This window comes from Salmo trutta, chromosome 20 (assembly GCF_901001165.1).
Source record: "Salmo trutta chromosome 20, fSalTru1.1, whole genome shotgun sequence".
Lineage (NCBI taxonomy): Eukaryota > Metazoa > Chordata > Actinopteri > Salmoniformes > Salmonidae > Salmo > Salmo trutta.
This window is the reverse complement of record NC_042976.1, coordinates 46,485,446-46,504,161: the sequence shown is the minus strand read 5'-3', so window position 1 is coordinate 46,504,161 and position 18,716 is coordinate 46,485,446. Positions and strand designations below refer to the sequence as shown.

Sequence of the window (18,716 nt, the reverse complement as noted above, 5' to 3'; positions counted from 1 at the left end):
ACTGACCTCGCCTTCTGGATGGTAGTGGTGTGAACAAGCAGTGGCTCGGGTGCTTGTTGTCCTTGATGATCTTTTTGGCCTTCCTGTGACATCGGGTGCTGTAGGTGTCGTGGAGGGCAGGTAGTTTGCCCCCGGTGATGCGCTGTGCAGTCCGCACCACCCTCTGGAGAGCTGTTGCGCCTTCTTCACCACACTGTCTGTGTGGGTGGACCATTTCAGTTTGTCTGTGATGTGTACGCCGGGGAACTTAACATCTTTCCACCTTTTCCACTGCTGTTCCTTCGATGTGGATAGGTGGGTGCTCTCTCTGCTGTTTCCTGAAGTCCATGATCATCTCCTTTGTTTTGAAGACGTTGAGTGAGAGGTTGTTTTCCTGACACCACACTCCGAGTGCCCTCACCTCCTCCCTGTAGGCTGTCTCGTCATTGTTGGTAATCAAGCCCACTACTGTTGTGTCATCTGCAAACTTGATGATTGAGTTGGAGGCGTGCATGGCCACGCAGTCGTGGGTGAACAGGGAGTACAGGAGAGAGCTGAGCACGCACCCTTGTGGGGCCCGTGTTGAGGGTCAGCGAAGTGGAGATGTTGTTTCCTACCTTCAACACCTGGGACGACCCGTCAGAAAGTCCAGGACCCAATTGCACAGGGCGGGGTTGAGACAGAGGGCCTCCAGATTGATGATCTTGGAGGGTACTATGGTGTTTAATGCTGAGCTGTAGTCAATGAACAGCATTCTTACGTAGGTATTCCTCTTGTCCAGATGGGATAGGGCAGTGTGCAGTGTGATGGCGAGTGCATCGTCTGTGGACCTGTTGGGGCGGTACGCCAACTGAAGTGGGTCTAGGGAGGCCGGTAAGGTGGAGGTGATATGATCCTTGACTAGTCTCTCAAAGCACTTCATGATGACAGAAGTGAGTGCTACGGGTGGTAGTCATTTAGTTCAGTTATCTTTGCCTTCTTGGGTACAGGAACAAGGGTGGCCATCTTGAAGCATATGGGGGCAGCAGACTGGGATAGGGAGCCATTGAATATGTCCGTAAACACACCAGCCAGCTGGTCTGCACATGCTCTGAGGACACGGCTAGGGCTGTCGTCTGGGCCAGCAGCCTTGCGAGGGTTAAAATGTTTACATGTTTTACTCACGTCGGCCACGGAGGAGGGGCGCAGTCCTTGTTTGTGGGCCACTGTATTATGGGCACTGTATTATCCTCAGAGAGGGCAAAGAAGGTGTTTAGTTTGTCTGGAAGCATGACGTTGGTATCCGTGACGTGGCTGGTTTTCTTTGTGTAGTCCGTTATTTCCTGTAGACCCTGCCACATACGTCTCGTGTCTGAGTCATTGAATTACGACTCCACTTTGTTCCTGCACCGGCATTTCGCTTGTCCGATTGCCTTGCGGAGGGAATAACTATACTGTTTATATTCAGCCATATTTCCATGGTCAAATGCGGTGGTTCGCGCTTTCAGTTTTGCGTGAATGCTGCCATCCTTCCACGGTTTCTGGTTAGGGTAGGTTAAATAGTCACAGTGGGTACAATATCTCCAATGCACTTCTTTATAAACTCACTCAGAGTCAGCGTATAGATCAATGTTGTTATCTGAGGCTGACCGGAACATATCCCAGTCCGCATGATCAAAACAAACTTGAAGTGTGGATTCCGATTGGTCAGACCAGCATTGAATGGTTCTAGTGACTGGTACATCCTGTTTGAGTTTTTGCCTATAAGACGGTAGGAGCGATATGGCGTCGTGATCGGATTTGCCAAAGGGAGGGTGGGGAGGGCTGTGTATGCATCGTGGAAGTTAGAGTAGCAGTGATCGAGTGTATTAGACCCGCGCGAAGTGCAATCAATAAGCTGATAAAATTTAGGTAGCTTTGTTCTCAATTTTGCTTTGTTAAAATCCCCAGCTACAATAAATGCAGCCTCAGGATATATGGTTTCCAGTTTACATAGAGTCCAGTGAAGTTCCTTGAGGGCCCTCTTGGTGTCTGCTTGAGGGGAAATGTAGACCACTAACGTAACTGACGATAATTCTCTTGGGAAATAATATGGCCGGCATTTGATTGTAAGGAATTCTAGGTCAGGTGAGCAGAAGGACTTGAGTTCCTGTGTTATGATTACACCATGAGTTGTTAATCATGAAGCATTTACCCCCGCCCTTCCTCTTCCCAGAGAGGAGTTTCTCTCTGTCGGCGCGATGCATGGAGAAGCCTGGTGGCTGAACCGATTCCAACAACATATTCCGAGAGAGCCATGTTTCTGTGAAACAGAGGATGTTACAATCTCTGATGTCTCTCTGGAAGGCAACCCTTGCACAAATATCATTTACCTTGTTGTCAAGAGACTGGATATTGGCGAGTAGTATACTCAGGAGCGGTGAGCGATGTGCACGTCTACGGAGCCTGACCAGGAGGCCGCTCTGTCTGCGGCGCCGTTGTTTTGGGGTCGGCTTCTGGGATTAGGTCCATTGTCCTGGGTGGTGGTCCAAACAGAGGATCCGCTTCGGGAAAGTCGTATTCCTGGTAAGTTGGCGCCGGTCTTATATCCAATAGTTCTTCCCGGCTATATGTAATAACACTTACATTGTTACCCCAGGAAATCTTAAGAAATAATACATAAAAAAAACAAAATACTGCATAGTTTCCTAAGGACTCGAAGCGAGGCGACCATCTCTGTCGGCGCCATCTTGCTCATTCATTCATTCATTCGATCACACAGCATACGAGATTCATGCTTTGAAATGTAATCAAGCATTTTAGTTTTAAAATTAAATAACAAAAGGGAGCTTTGAATAATTAGCCTAAACAATAAATAAACCACAATTCATGAATGCATGCAACTGTTTTTAGTCTGCTGTAATAAAGGCTTTTTTTTCATCATTAGAACAGACTCCGGTACACAAATTTATTTAGTGCTGTTTACACTGTTCCAAAATGTCAGAATAATATTGCAATCTAACAGCAACTGTTTGGCACACATAATACTCTAACAACATTTGCTCCTTTACTCTCCTTTTTATTGACCACCAGTAGTTTCCACAACTAAGTCAGACGTCTTCCACAGATGACTTCCCCTTACCCTCCTGAGCAACCAGTAAACATTCTCCCATTTTGAGTTTCTTTTTCACATCCTCCGCATCCATTTTTCTGTCACGTTACTGTGTTCGGAGTTTGTTATAACCAATTTATTGATGTGATAGGCTATAGGTCAGGTCCTATTAATCACATAAATTTGATGCTTGCATGTTTCATGTAGAGAGAGCAAGGGTTGAGGGTATAGGGAAAATGGCGCCGATAGATAGGGCAGCCGTGTTTCTAGCCCCTAGGCAACTTTGCAGCATTTTGTTTTTTAATGTGTTATTTCTTACATTATTAGACCAGAATTGTTTTTGTGTTATTACATACAGCCGGATATCAAAGAGGCGGTAACTCACCAGCATTACGACCAGGAATACGACTTTCCCGAATCGAATCCTTTGTTTGCACCCCCCAGGGCAATTGAACTGATTCCAGAGGCTGATCCAAAACCCTGCCGGCGGAGAAGAGGTATTCGGAGTGGACTTCGAGTCCAACTCAGGAGGCGTGCACACCACCAACCGCTTCCGAGTATATTGATCGCTAATGTTGAGTCTCTGGATAATAAAGTTGACGAGCTCAGGGCGAGGATTTCCTTCCAGAAAGATTTCAGGGATTGTAAAATACTCCGTTTCACAAAAACATGACTCCCTTGGGATATACTGTCTGAGTCCGTACAGCCAGTTGGGTTCTCAGTTCAGTGCGACAGACAGAAATAAATATCTCTCCGGGAAGAAGAAGGGCGGGGGTGTATGTTTCATGATTAACTTCTCATGGTGTGATTGTGATAACCTACAGGACCCTAGAATACATCACAATCAAATGCCGTATTACCTCCCAAGATAATTATCTTTGGTTATATTCACAGCCAAGTATATTCCCCCCTGAAGCAGATACCACAACGTCCCTCAAAAGATCTTCACCTGACTTTATGCAAACTGGAAACCACATATACTGAGGCCACATTTACTGTAGCTGGGTATTTTAACTTCTCTAGGCTTGGGGGCGCTATTTTCACGTCCGGATGAAAAGTGTGCCTAAAGTAACCTGCCTGCTACTCAGGCCCAGAAGCTAGGATATGCATATAATTGGATTTGGATAGAAAACACTCTAAAGTTTCTAAAATTGTTTGAATAATGTCTGTGAGTATAACAGAACTGATTTGGCAGGTGAAACCCCGAGCACAATCCATCCAGGGAAATGTATTTTTGAGGTCAATCTGTTTTCCATTGGTTTTCTATGGTAAGCCCGTTTTAATAGAAATATGCTTGCAGTTCCTATAGCTTCCACTAGATGTCAACAGTCTTTAGAAATTGGTTGATGTTTTTCTTTAGAGAAATGAAGTAGTACGGCTGTCCAGAACGAGGGTCCAGCCTAGGGCTCTCTAATGTTTTGATGCGCACAACCTGGAACGCACTTTCTAAGAGCGTCTGCTAAATGACTTAAATGTAATGTAAATGTTTTCCTCCGGTATTGAACACAGTTTATCCGGTCTTAAATTGTATCGATTATTTACGTAAAAAAATACCTAAAGTTGTATTAGGAAAGTTGTTTGAAATGTTTGGATCAAGATTACAGGTAACTTATAAGATATATTGTAGTCATATTGCGCGAGTTGGAACCGGTGTTTTTGTTAATCAAACGCGCCAAATAAATGGACATTTGAGATATAACGACGGAATTAATCGAACAAAAGGACCATTTGTGATGTTTATGGGACATATTGGAGTGCCAACAGAAGAAGTTCTTCAAAGGTAAGGCATGAATTAAATCGTAATTTCTGACTTTTGTGTCGCGCCTGGCGAGATGAAATATGATTGTCTGTGTTTGATTGATGGGGTGCTATCCTCAGATAATAGCATGGTTTGCTTTCGCCGTAAAGCCTTTTTGAAATCTGACACGGTGGCTAGATGTACAAGAAGTTCAGCTTTGGTGTATTGCACTTGTGGAAAGCTAACTGAAAGTTAAATATGAAAGTTACATATTAAAGTTAAATATTTCTAATATATATTTTTTTTTTATTTGGCGCTCTGCCATTTCACCGGATGTTGTCAAATCGATCCCGTTAACGGGATTTGAGCCATAAGAAGTTAACAAAGCAAATGAGGAAAATGCTACCAAAGTTCTATCAACACATTGACTGTAGTACTCGCGCTGCTAAAACACTCGATCACTGCTACTCCAACTTCCGGGATGCCTTTAAGGCCCTCCCCCGACCTCCCTTTGGCAAATCTGATCACAACTCCATTTTGCTCCTCCCTTCCTATAGGCAATAACTCGAACAGGAAGTACCAGTGCTAAGGACTAGTCAACACTGGTCAGACCAATCAGAATCCAAGCTTCAAGATTGTTTTGATCACGCGGACTGGGATATGTTCCGGGTAGCCTCCGAGAAGCCAGGACAGCGGAGTCAATCACCACCTTCCGGAGACACCTGAAACCCCACCTCTTTTAAGGAATACCTGGGATAGGATAAAGTAATCCTTCTAACCCCCCCCCCCTTAAAAGATTTAGATGCACTATTGTAAAGTGGTTGTTCCACTGGATATCATAAGGTGAATGCACCAATTTGTAAGTCGCTCTGGATAAGAGCGTCTGCTAAATGACTTAAATGTAATGTAAATGAGAATAACATCGATGAATACACTAACACGGTGACTGAGTTTATCAGGAAGTGTATAGGAGATGTTGTACCCACTATGAATATTAAAACCTAACCTAACCAGAAACTGTGGATAGATGGCAGCATTCGCGCAAAACTGAAAGCGCGAACCACCGCATTTAAACATGGCAAAGTGACTGGGAATATGGCCGAATACAAACAGTGTAGTTATTCCCTCCGTAAGGCAATCAAACCGTTAAAACACATCAGTATAGTGACAAAGTGGAGTCGCAATTCAACGGCTCAGACACGAACTACAAAGAAAACCAGCCACGTCACGGACACCGATATCTTGCTTCCGGACAAGCTAAACACCTTCTCCCACTTTGAGGATAACACTGTGCCCCCGACCCTGCCCGCTATCAAGGACTGTGGGCTCTCCTTCTCCGATGTGAGTAAGACATTTAAGCGTGTTAACCCTCAGAGCATGCGCAGACCAGCTGGCTGGAGTGTTTATGGACATAATTGATCTCTCCCTATCCAGTCTGATGTCCCCACATGCTTCCAGATGGCCACCATTGGTCCTGTACCCATGAAAGCCCAAAGGTAACTTGAAATAATTTACTATCGCCCCGTAGGAATTTGGGGCACCACAGAAGAGGTTGTTTAAAGAGTTACCATCTCCCGAATTAAACTTATCCTATTACAATCGATAAACAGTCATCTTATTAATCATTACCTCTTATCATATCATAATTCAGAACAGTCGTAACCTCATGCTTCTGCAAAAACCCCAGCCGTACTCATGAATCAGTAGTACACAAATTGGTTGAATTATTTATTTACTAGCTAACTAAATAATAACTGAGAATAAACATACACCCTTTACATGAGACAAAGGTCCCTAGTAGACTGACAACATATGACGGCTTGATACAAAAAGATGAAGGGGAGCGGGGGAGAAAAAGGCACACTTATCGTGGATAAATTCTAGAACCATTCTCACATTAATAATATACTTTGCACACGAACCGCTACCCGTTTGGAATAAGAAATCATGAATGTATTTGAATTTACGTGCGAGAGCCTTTGTTAGATCGGAACCAGCCCTCTTTATGAAGATTGTTGGCCTTTCAGCGGCAAGCTGTATAGCACTGATTGTCAGAAAGGGGTCTCCCCTTTCCCGTCTTCTACGGTTATTCACTCTGGAAGATAGCCAGCCATGTCGACGGTTCCCATTGGATAGAATAGTCTCACTTAGATGAGCTTTTCTCAATATCTGACTTAGGACAGCTAATCAGCTGTACCTGCGATTGTCTGAGGTGAGCTTCTCGCCTCTTCTGCCTCGTGTTGATAGTCAGGATTTAAACCACTTTAGACGTGGGCTGCAGCTCCCAGTCTTTCCTGGCCTAAAGGAAGGTGAGTTTATTTCTTCACCTCGTGTGTTGAGATTCAAAGTTCCAACCATTTCAAACACGTAGCTCTCGCCTCATGTTTCCTGGTTTAATGATAATTTCGTTACCAAGGCTTTTTACGCACTCTGGCCGATGGGGACAGCTCAGTCCGTCTGACACGCTCTCCCACCTCACTCGGGGCATGGCTACTTACTTACAGTTGAAGTCGGAAGTTTACATACACTTAGGTTAGAGTCATTAAAACTCGTTTTTCAACGGCTCCACAAATTTCTTGTTAACAAACTATAGTTTTGGCAAGTCGGTTAGGACATCTACAAGTCTGGTTCATCCTTGGGAGCAATTTCCAAACGCCTGAAGGTACCACGTTCATCTGTACAAACAAGAGTATACAAGTATAACCACCATGAGACCACGCAGCCGTCATACTGCTCAGGAAGGAGACGCGTTCTGTCTCCTAGACATGAACGTACTTCGGTGCAAAAGTGCAAATCAATCCCAGAACAACAGCAAAAGGACCGTGTGAAGATGCTGGAGGAAACAGGTACAAAAGTACCTATATCCACAGTAAAACCAGTCCTATATCGACATAACCTGAAAGGCCACTCAGCAAGGAAAAAGCCACTGCTCAAAAACCGCCATAAAAAAGCCAGACTACGGTTTGCAACTGCACATGGGGAGAAACATCGTACTTTTTGGAGAAATGTCCTCTGGTCTGATGAAAACAAAAATAGAACTGTTTGGCCATAATGACCATCGTTATGTTTGGAGGAAAAAGGGGGAGGCATGCAAGCCGAAGAACACCATCCCAACCGTGAAGCACGGGGGTGGCAGCATCATGTTGTGGGGGTGCTTTGCTGCAGGAGGGACTGGTGCACTTCACAAAATAGATGGCATCATGAGAACAGAAAATTGTGTGGATATATTGAAGCAACATCTCAAGACATCAGTCAGGAAGTTAAAGCTTGGTCGCAAATGGGTCTTCCAAATGGACAATGACCCCAACCATACTTCCAAAGTTGTGGCAAAATGGCTTAAGGACAGCAAAGTCAAGGTATTGGAGTGGCCATCACAAAGCCCTGACCTCAATCCTATAGAACATTTGTTACAGAACTGAAAAAGCATGTGCGAGCAAGGAGGCCTACAAACCTGACTCAGTTACACCAGCTGTCAGGAGGAATAGGCCAAAATTCGCCCAACTTATTGTGGGAAGCTTGTGGACGGCTACCCAAAACATTTGAACCAAGTTAAACAATTTAAAGGCAATGCTACCAAATACTAATTGAGTGTATGTAAACTTCTGACCCACTGGGAATGTGACAATAACATCTGAAATAAATAATTCTCTCTACTATTATTCTGAAATTTCACATTCTTAAAATAAAGTGGTGATCCTAACTGACCTAAGACAGGGAATTTTTACCAGGATTAAATGTCAGGAATTGTGAAAAACTGAGTTTAAATGTATTTGGCTAAGGTGTATGTAAACTTCCGAATTCAACTGTGTGTACAGTTTATAGGAGATATATTCTCTCATACCTCCTAAAATAACATTCCTATCTTAACAAAATACTTTCATTTTTCATATTATATGCACAACGTATTGGTTGGAAACTTCACAGATGAAGGGGATATACTTTCCAAGTTACAGTATTTCATTCATACAGTTTTTAATGACATCACAAAATAAAAAGCAATATTACATTCATTTTCCATAGCTCCCCACTGACCATTCCCCACAATGTTATAAATATTGTTCCAGTATTCACATTTGACCGTGTTAGAGTTTAAGAGGGAAAACTGTCTGTGAAACAAAGATATTCCTTTGGTTGATACTAAAGGGGGAGAAAGAGCCCCCCTTCTCCTGTGATTTAGAACAGAGTGAGAACTGTCAAACCGGTCCAGTTCCCTCTTCCTCTTTTCTGTGGGTGAGAGAAGGCCTGGTTATTGTCAATCATTGCCAAGCTGATCTGACCCATTGTGATCCTCACAGGACAGTCATGACAGTACCCTCCAAGCTCATCATTAAGCTTGAGGCCTGGGTCTGAACCCCGCCCTGTGCAACTGGGTCCTGGACTTCCTGACGGGCCGCCCCCAGGTGGTGAAGGTAGGAAACAACACTTCCACTTCGCTGATCCTCAACACTGGGGCCCCACAAGGTGTATCCTCAGCCCCCTCCTGTACTCCCTGTTCACCCATGGCTGAGTGGCCACGCACACCTCCAACTCAATCATAAAGTTCGCAGACAACACAACAGTGGTAGGCCTGATTACCAACAATGATGAGACAGCCTACAGGGAGGCGGTGAGGGTCCTGGGTGTTGTTCGTGGACTTCAGAAAAGGAGCTGTTCGTGGACTTCAGGAAACCCCCCTATCAAAATCGACGGGACATCAGTGGAGAAGGTGTAAGTTCCTCGGCGCATTAAGTACTGCAGTGCATCTCCTCCTCATGGACTGCACCAGATTTGCCAGTTCTTGCTGTGAGATGTTACCCCACTCTTCCACCAAGGCACCTTCAAGTTCATGGACATTTCTGGGGGGGAATGGCCCTAGCCCTCACCCTCCGATTCAACAGGTCCCAGACGTGCTCAATGGGAATGAGATCCAGGCTCTTCGCTGGCCATGGCAGAACACTGACATTCATGTCTTGCAGGAAATCACGCACAGAACGAGCAGTATGGCTGGTGGCACTGTCATGCTCAACGGTCATGTCAGGATGAGCCTGCAGGAAGGGTACCACATGAGGGAGGAGGATGTCTTCCCTGTAACGCACAGCTTTGAGATTGCCTGCAATGACAACAAGCTCAGTCCGATGATGCTGTGACACACCGCCTCAGACCATGACGGACCCTCCACCTCCAAATCAATCCCGCTCCAGAGTACAGGCCTCGGTGTAACGCTCATTCCTTCAACGACAAACGTGAATCCGACCTTCACTCCCGTTGAGACAAAACCACGACTCGTCAGTGAAGAAAACGTTTTGACAGTCCTGTCTGGTTCAGTGACGGTGGGTTTGTGCCCATAGGCGACGTTGTTGCCGGTGATGTCCTGTGAGGACCTGCCTTACAACAGGCCTACAAGCCCTCAGTCCAGCCTCTCTCAGCCTATTGCGGACAGTCTGAGCACTGATGGAGGGATTGTGCGTTCCTGGTGTAACTCGGGCAGCTGTTGTTGCCATCCTGTACCTGTCCCGCAGGTGTGATGTTTGAATTTACTGATCCAGTGCAGGTGTTGTTACACGTGGTCTGCCACTGCAAGGACGATCAGCTGTCCGTCCTGTCTCCCTGTAGTGCTGTCTTAGACGTCTCACAGTACGGACATTGCAATTCATTGCCCTGGCCACATCTGCAGTCCTCATGCCTCTTTGCAGCATACCTAAGGCACATTCACGCAGATGAGCAGGTACCCTGGGCATCTTTCTTTTGGTGTTTTTCAGAGTCAGTAGAAAGGCCTCTTTAGTGTCCTAAGTTTTCATAACTGTGACCTTAATTGCCTACCATCTGTAAGCTGTTAGTGTCTTAACGATCGTTCCACATGTGCATGTTCATTAATTGTTTATGGTTCATTGAACAAGCATGGGAAACAGTGTTTAAACCCTTTACAATGAAGATCTGTGAAGTTATTTGGATTATTACGAATTATCTTTAAAAGACAGGGTCCTGAAAAAGGGACGTTTCTTTTTTGGCTGAGTTTATATACTCTATTCTATTCTACTGTATCTTAGACTATGCCGCTCTGACATTGCTCGTACAAATATTTATATACTCTTAATTCCATTACTTAGATGTGTGTATTGTTGTGAAATTGTTAGATATTACTGCACTGTTGGAGCTAGAAACACAAGCATTTCGCTACAACTGCAATAACATCTGCTAAAACACGTATGTGACAAATAAAATTTGTTTGAATGTTTTTTTCTAAACAAATTAGGGATTTTCTTAACAGAACTTTTCAGTAAGAAACAAGTAAAAAACTAAATGGTGCTGCTGCTTCTTTATGGGACCTAACTCTTCCAAAACTTTAATTTAAACCTATTGAAAAGGTTAAATATAGAGATCACCTGTAAATGGAGGCAGCTGAAGTCTGAATCCCGTGAGGATGAAAGACAGTCAATTGACAGACTTGTTGTGGAATGTCTGGCGAGTAATCTGGCTAGTCTAGCTATAAATTTAGCTGGCTCGCTACCTTAAACGGCAATAACAGAAAGTCCACAAATTAACTTTTAACAAGGCACACCTGTTAATTGAAATGCATTCCAGGTAATTACCTCATGAAGCTGGTTGAGAGAATGCCAAGAGTGTGCAAAGCTGTCAAGGCAAAGGTATGCCACAAACTTTATCAACCATGTATTACTCTACATTATTAGGGGCAAAAGATACATACCCCGTATAGGCCTACATTTAAGAAAATAAATGTGCCAAATTACTATGTTCTGAAATGTAGAGCTCTGGTGGAACTCATCAAAACTCTGCAAAGATGCCAAGAAACAACATTTGATTTAGATGTGTGGTATAAAGAATACACCCCCAAGTCCAGGAAAGTTTACAAGCCGAACAAGCCTTATTGGAATGATGAGTTACGGTACCTATGGTCTGTAATGCACAAGGCTGAGTACTTATTTTTTACAGTGTGAAGATAGGAATACAACAGAACAGCGTAGGAAGGAATTTAAGAAAAAACAGCACGTGTTTGATAAAAGATTGCACCTATTGAAACGGAGATATCAGAGAGGGCTGTTATTACAGCTTGAGGAGATACAGACAATAAATCCTCAACAGTTTGAGCCAAATAAACAAGTTAGGACCAAAACGACATAAGAAAATAGCAGGGGTGGCTGAACTCTCATATTACGCAGGTACTTATTAAGGAGTGGGAGAAGGGGATTGTTAGTTTGTTCTCAGGTAATGAAAATGTTGCATATTTTGGAGGAAGAATTTTATAGACATATGTTACCTGAGAACTAAACTGGAAAATACAATGTTAGAAGCCTCTTATATATGTAACCCGTACTTAAATGAGGAGCTGTCTGTGGCAGAAGTTAAGGTGATTGACCCTGCAAAAAATGGGAACGCATTTTGCATTGATGAACTGCCTAATGAAGTTTTAAAATCCCCTGAATTAAATGACATCCTATATGATTTGCTCCAAATTTGTTTTGAGTACAGTATACAGCCATCCACTTGGTATAAGTTTATAGTGAATCCCAAATCCCATATCTTCTCGGGTCTGTACAATAATCAGAAATAGATTACATTAAGACAAGCCTACTTTTGCATTCTTAATTGATTTCCCAATAGCTTTTGATTTTGTAAATAGGGATATTTTAGCCTTTAGTTTGTTAAAGGTAGGGGTTGATGGGAAATGTTATCACGCAATCCAGTCTCTTTACAAAGTACCAATTGCTTGTGTGCATGAAAATGAATATCATACAGATTGGTTTCCAATACCCTCGGGTGTAAAACAAGGAGACAGCCAACAAAGTCGGCGATAAGGTATGTTTATACAGTACATTCGATAAGTATTCAGACCCCTTGACTTCTTACACATTTTTTTACGTTACAGCCTTATTATAAAATGGACAAAAAATATATTTAAAAAAAATCCTCAATCTTTGTCCATAATGACAAAGCAAAAATAGTTCAGACATTTTTACTAATTTATAAAAAAATGAACATTTACATAAGTATTCAGACCCTTTACTCAGTACTTTGTTGAAGCACCTTTGGCAGTGACTACAGCCTCGAGTCTTATTGTGTATGACGCTACAAGCTTGGCACACCTTTATTTGGGGAGTTTCTCCCATTCTTCTCTGCAGATCCTCTCAATCTCTGTCAGGTCGGATGGGGAGCGTTGCTACACAGCTATTTTCAGGTCTCTCCAAAGATGTTCGATCGGGTTCAGGCTCTGGCTGAGCCACTCAAGGACGTTCAGAGACTTGTCCCAAAGCCCCTCCTGCGTCGTCTTGGCTGTGTGCTTAGGGTCGTTGTCCTGTTGGAAGGTGAACCTTCGCCTCAGTCTAAGGTCCTGAGCGCTCTGGACCAGGTTTTCATCAAGGATCTCTCTGTACTTTGCTCCGTTAATCTTTCCCTCTATCCTGACTAGTCTCCCAGTCCCCGCCGCTGAAAAACATCCCCAAACATGATGCTGCCACCACACTTCATTGTAGGGATGGTGCCAGGTTTCCTCCAGACATGACGCTTGGCATTCAGGCCAAAGTGTTAAATCTTGGTTTCAACAGACCAGAGAATATTTAGGTGCCTTTTGGCAAACTCCAAGCAGGCTGTCATGTGCCTTTTACTGAAGAGTGGCTTCCGTCAGGGCATTCTTCTTTAAAGGCCTGATTGGTAGAGTGCTGCAGAGATGGTTGTCCTCCTGGAAAGGTCTCCCATCTCCACAGAATAACTCTAGAGCTCTGTCAGAGAGACCATTGGGTTCTTGGTCACCTCCCTGACCAAGGCCCTTATCCCCCGATTTTTCAGTTTGGCCAGGTGGCCAGCTCTAGTAAGATTCTTGGTGGTTCCAAACTTCTTCCATTTAAGAATGATGGAGGGCACAGTGTTCTTGGGGACATCAATGCTGCAGACATTTTTTTTTGGTACCCTTTGCCAGATCTGTGCCTCGAAACAATCTGGGGTTGGAGCTCTACGGACAATTCCTTCGACCTCATGGCTTGGTTTTTGCTGTGACATGCACTATCAACTGTGGGACCTTTTATAGACCGATGTTTGCCTTTCCAAATCATGTCCAATTAATTGAATTTACCACAGGTGGAAAATCCAATCAAGTAGAAACATCTCAAGGATGATCAATGGAAACAGGATGCATCTGAGCTCAATTTCGAGTCTCATAGCAAAGGGTCTGAATACTTATGTATATAAATTATTTCTGTTTTCTATTTTTAATACATTTGGTAAAATTTCCAAAAACGTATTTTTGCATTGTCATTATGGGGTATTGTGTGTAGAATGCTGAGGATTTTTATTTATTTAATCCGTTTTAGAATAAGGCTGTAACATAACATTTTGAAAAAATCATGGGGTCTGAATACTTTCCGAAGGCACTGTATATACCTATAATCAATTCAGGATCATTACATAGAGTTATATCAGGAAATAAAAGAGCATCTGAAAATCAACAGCAGACCAAGCTGCCACACTTGACTCTAGTAAGAAAGGTCATAGATATAACTATGATCTACATACCAAAGAACATGGGGATGTCCAGCTTGTCTTCCCGGTCCACCTTCCTCTTGATCATGACGATGTAGACTGCGTACAGAGCAGCCCCAGCCAATGACCACAGAGAGCCTGAACACAACATGACTTCATCATCACGTTATCTCACGCTAATATATCCCTGTATCATGAGTTACAACTCTCATGGTTACACGCCAAAGGGTTTTTCTGCTAGCAATGCAAGCAAACGTGACATCGTGGCATGGCTTGCACTTTCAGAGTAGATTTAATGGTTTAATAATACATTGTTTTTATATAGCATATTTATATGACACAAGGATGCATTAAAGTAGTACATCAAGTACAGTACAAGACATGAAAAATACAACCAATATGAAGTGGGATAGGAGGGTAACAGGAGGCAGGAATAAGGAATATAGGGGGGAAAAAGCCTAACAAAAACAAAAGATTTTGAGGAAAGAAGATTATCTCCCTGGTTACCTATAGTGCCTTTTCCGTCAGGGCTGTCCATGCTGGAGAAACTGACCAGAACCACTCCTCCCATGCTACGGGGAAAGAGACCAGACAGTGTAACTACAGAGTAACAACCCAGAGTAACTATAATAATTCAGCTGATGTCAAGGCTTACCTCAGAGCCACAGCTAAGAGCTTGGACAGAGTAAAGCGGTCGCTGCTATTACTGGGAAATATGGCCGCCAGGATGAGGGTGAAGAGACCTGGTGAGGAGGACAATAACAGCGAGACTGTTCACAACACGTACTGTACAGAGTTCAACCTGTTCAAGGTGAAATGTTTAAATACACAATGCTGTGATTTTCCAACATTGGAACATTTCTTTGCAACAATGTTATTACAAAGGCCCATAATGACTGTATTAGAAAAAAGTAACAATCATCCGTGTTTTTTCTATTCATTGTAAGATCCTACATGTACATTTCGCTGAGTAAAATCACATTTAGTATATGGACTCACCTGAAGTGGAGGACAGAATGTTCACTATGGCAACCTGCGTGTCCGACAGGGCCTCTTGGTAGGAGAGGTTTGCTAGGAACCACTGTGAGGGAGAGACGTAGAAGAGGGAGAAGTGTCAGCATGACACACCTCTGATTTGTACCAAAGATGGTAGTTTACTTACTATTACTTATCGTGTCTGTAGTCTACCCTCAGTTCTGGGTCATTGCTCATGTGGGAAATGAGTTATGATACAAATATATTTGTTTACAAGCCCAAAGTTGGTAAGACAAACGAGTTGAAGATTCTACACGCATAATGTGTTAATTTATACTCATTTACACTATTCATGAAGGGAGAAGTCCAAAGCCATGACTTGTTTAACGTATTCTTCAGCAAACACACTCTGCAGCAAAATGAGTAGTACCACCAGCAATAACTCAATGACAATAACAGGAATGTTTCGGTCAACTTAGCTAGCAAATTGACAGTAATGTCAGTAATGAGAGACATCATCAAAAAGCTCTTATAGCCAAATGCATTTGAACCAGACCCCAAATGTAGGTACTCCAAAGACGCATTTTGATATAATTTTTCCCCCCTCCAACTTAATACAGAAGTTCCAAGCTAGTATACAGAATGTCTGAGAGTCTAACAAGTCATGTCTACACACACTGACAAAAAAAAGTTCCCCTCAAACGGATAAAAATAAAGTTATTTGCATTAGACTTGAATTAACTTACCACAAAGCAGAAGAAGAAGCTGATCTTGGCCACGTCGGTGACGGTGAGCTTTCCCACTGTGCGCAGCATGGACTCGTGGTCCTTGGCGGCAGGGTAGGACATTCGCGATAGCTTGGCCTCCAGGGCCTGTGTGGACGGGAGCTGGCGCACCTCCATGATGTTGCTGAAGCGCACCCGCTGCTTTTTAGAGGCTGAGAGGTTGGAGGGAAAGGATAGGGGGTAAAGTGGTAGATGGGTCACAGCATGACCAATAGAATTAACCTGACAATGAAAACTTTAAGTAGAAAAAAAGCATGCTTTAGCTTATGTCATTGTTTTAGGAACCAAAACCATGAGAACATTTTGCAGTCATTCTCTGAAAAGCATCTCATACCCTATACTGTGCTTTAGGCACAATAGCCTGGGATTGAATAGGGCAGCTTTCGAATTAAAACCACAATTACCACTTTCCTCAAATGTGGCCCATCACGTGAACTCAGCCAAAACAGAGATGCTAGTTCTAGGTCCAAACAAAGAGATCTGCTGTTGGATCTGACAATCAATCTCGATGGTTGTATAGTCATCTTAAATAAAACTGAAGGACCTCTGCGTTACTCTCGACCCTGATCTCTCCTTTTTCCATCTTCGTAGCACTGCGGAAAAAGCTAATCCATGCTTTTGTCACTTCAAGATTAGACTACGTCAATGCTCTACTCATGGCTACTTGGATAAGGCACTAAATAAACCTCAGTTAGTGCTAAAAATGGCTGCTAGAATCTTAACTAGAACCCCTCTCTACACTGGGTTCCTGTTAAGGTTATGGCTGATTTCAAGGTTTTACTGCTAACCTACAAAGCATTACATGGACTTACTCCTATCTCGCCAATTTGGTCCTGCGGTCCATACCTACAAGTACGCTATGGTCACAAGACGCAGGCCTCCTTATTGTTCCTAGAATTTCTAAGCAAACAGCTGGAGGCAGGGCTTTCTCCTATTGAGCAAATTTTTTATGGAATGGTCTGCCGATCCATGTTAGAAATGCAGACGCGGTTTCAACCTTTACGTCTTTACTGAAGACTCAACTCTTTAGTCAAATAAAATACATAGTATTTGTCACATGCCGAATACAACAGGTGTAGACCTTACAGTGAAATGCTTACTTACAAGCCCTTAACCAACAATGAAGCTTTAAGAAAATATCCCCCAAAAAAGTAATAGATAAGAATAACAAATTATTAAAGAGCAGCAGTAAATAACAATAGTGGGGCTATATACAGGGGGTACCGGTACAGAGTCAATGTGCGGGGGCACCTCCTGTGTCAAGGTAATTGAGGTAATTATGTACATGTAGGTAGAGTTACTTAAGTGACTATGCATAGATAATAACAGAGAGTAGCAGCAAATCAATTTATAACATTTTTGACATGCGTTTTTCTGGATATTTGTTGTTATTCTGTCTCTCACTGTTCAAATAAACCTACCATTAAAATGATAGACTGATCCTTTCTTTGTCAGTGGGCAAACATACAAAATCAGCAGGGGATCAAATACTTTTTCCCCCCCACTGTATGCTTTAATACTCTATGTGCCGGGGAGCTAGGGACAGACTGTCATATCTGGTGTAATTCTCCTGGAGATCCTGAGCCCTAGGATAATTTCTCAGGACAACCTGGCCAGACGACTCCTGGCTGTCCCCAGTCCACCTGGTTGTGCTGCTGATCCAGTTTCTGCTATTCTGCCTGTGGCTATGGAACCCTGACCTGTTCGCCGGTCGTGCTACCTTGTCCTGGACCTGCTGTTACGACCCTCCTCTGCTGGTCATCTATGTACGTTTGAACATATTGAAGAATAATCTGGCCTTAAAGGCCATGTGCTCTTATAATCTCCACCTCAGCACACCCAGAAGAGGACTGACCACCCCTCAGAGCCTGGTTCTTCCTTGGTTCCTGCCTTTCTAGGGAGTTTTCCCTAGCCACTGTGCTTCTACATCTTCATTGCTTGCTCTTTGGGGGTTTTAGGCTCAGTTTCTGTATAAGCACTTTGCGACAACTGCTGATGTAAAAAGGTCTTTATAAATAAATGTGATTTGATTGATTGACTTGAAAATGTGAGACCCTTAGAGGTCTTTGCGGGACCGATTTCTTCATCCTGCAGCTTTTCATACATCACCCGCCTGCTTCCGATGGCTTTTTGTCTGACTCCCATCCACGCCCACAAAAACAGGTTTCACAGTCCTGCAAATGTTATTTTAGGTGTATCTGACTCAGCTCGCTTGGCAGCTTTGGTCCTAGCAATTTTGGGCCTTATATGCGCAAAAATAACTTAAGAAACAGGTTAAATTACCAGAGATTCTCACTCGGCCCATTGTATTAGGCTATCGGTATTAGGCCTAATGGGCTATATCAGCCAATAGGCTAAACATAGTTTGCAAGAGAGCCAAAGTTGGAGGAGAGCGGACATTTGCACTTTCTCTTGAGCTACGTTTTATAGCCTACCTTTTAGGAGTGGGATGATTTACAGGCAGATAACAAGTGATCTGATAAGACAATGTAGTAAACTATAGCCTAATCAAGTTTATGAAGTACATTTTCTTGGAAAGATAACGGTCCCGTGCTTCACCACCCATACATAGCCTAGTGCCGATAGGTCTACTCTATTGAATTGAGACCACACGAGCACCTGATCTCGCACGTCCAACTAGGAGAGTGAAGGTAGGCTATTGAACTTGAAGCAGTAAGAATGATGAGAGCGGACACTG

General features: G+C 43.3%; 1 protein-coding gene across 4 annotated transcripts in view; it reads right to left on the bottom strand.

Annotated features, from left to right (window-relative positions):
* The window catches only part of LOC115156180 (solute carrier family 35 member F5), a 34,550-nt gene that overhangs the window by 9,360 nt on the left and 6,474 nt on the right, over window positions 1-18,716 (bottom strand). For all 4 annotated transcript variants that reach the window (XM_029703534.1, XM_029703533.1, XM_029703535.1 and 1 more), the window contains 5 exons: window positions 15,980-16,170; window positions 15,258-15,339; window positions 14,914-15,001; window positions 14,766-14,830; window positions 14,292-14,396 (listed from right to left, as the gene is read on the bottom strand). In XM_029703534.1, the coding sequence (XP_029559394.1) occupies window positions 14,292-14,396; window positions 14,766-14,830; window positions 14,914-15,001; window positions 15,258-15,339; window positions 15,980-16,170 (531 nt within the window). The remainder of the gene's footprint in view (window positions 1-14,291; window positions 14,397-14,765; window positions 14,831-14,913; window positions 15,002-15,257; window positions 15,340-15,979; window positions 16,171-18,716) is intronic.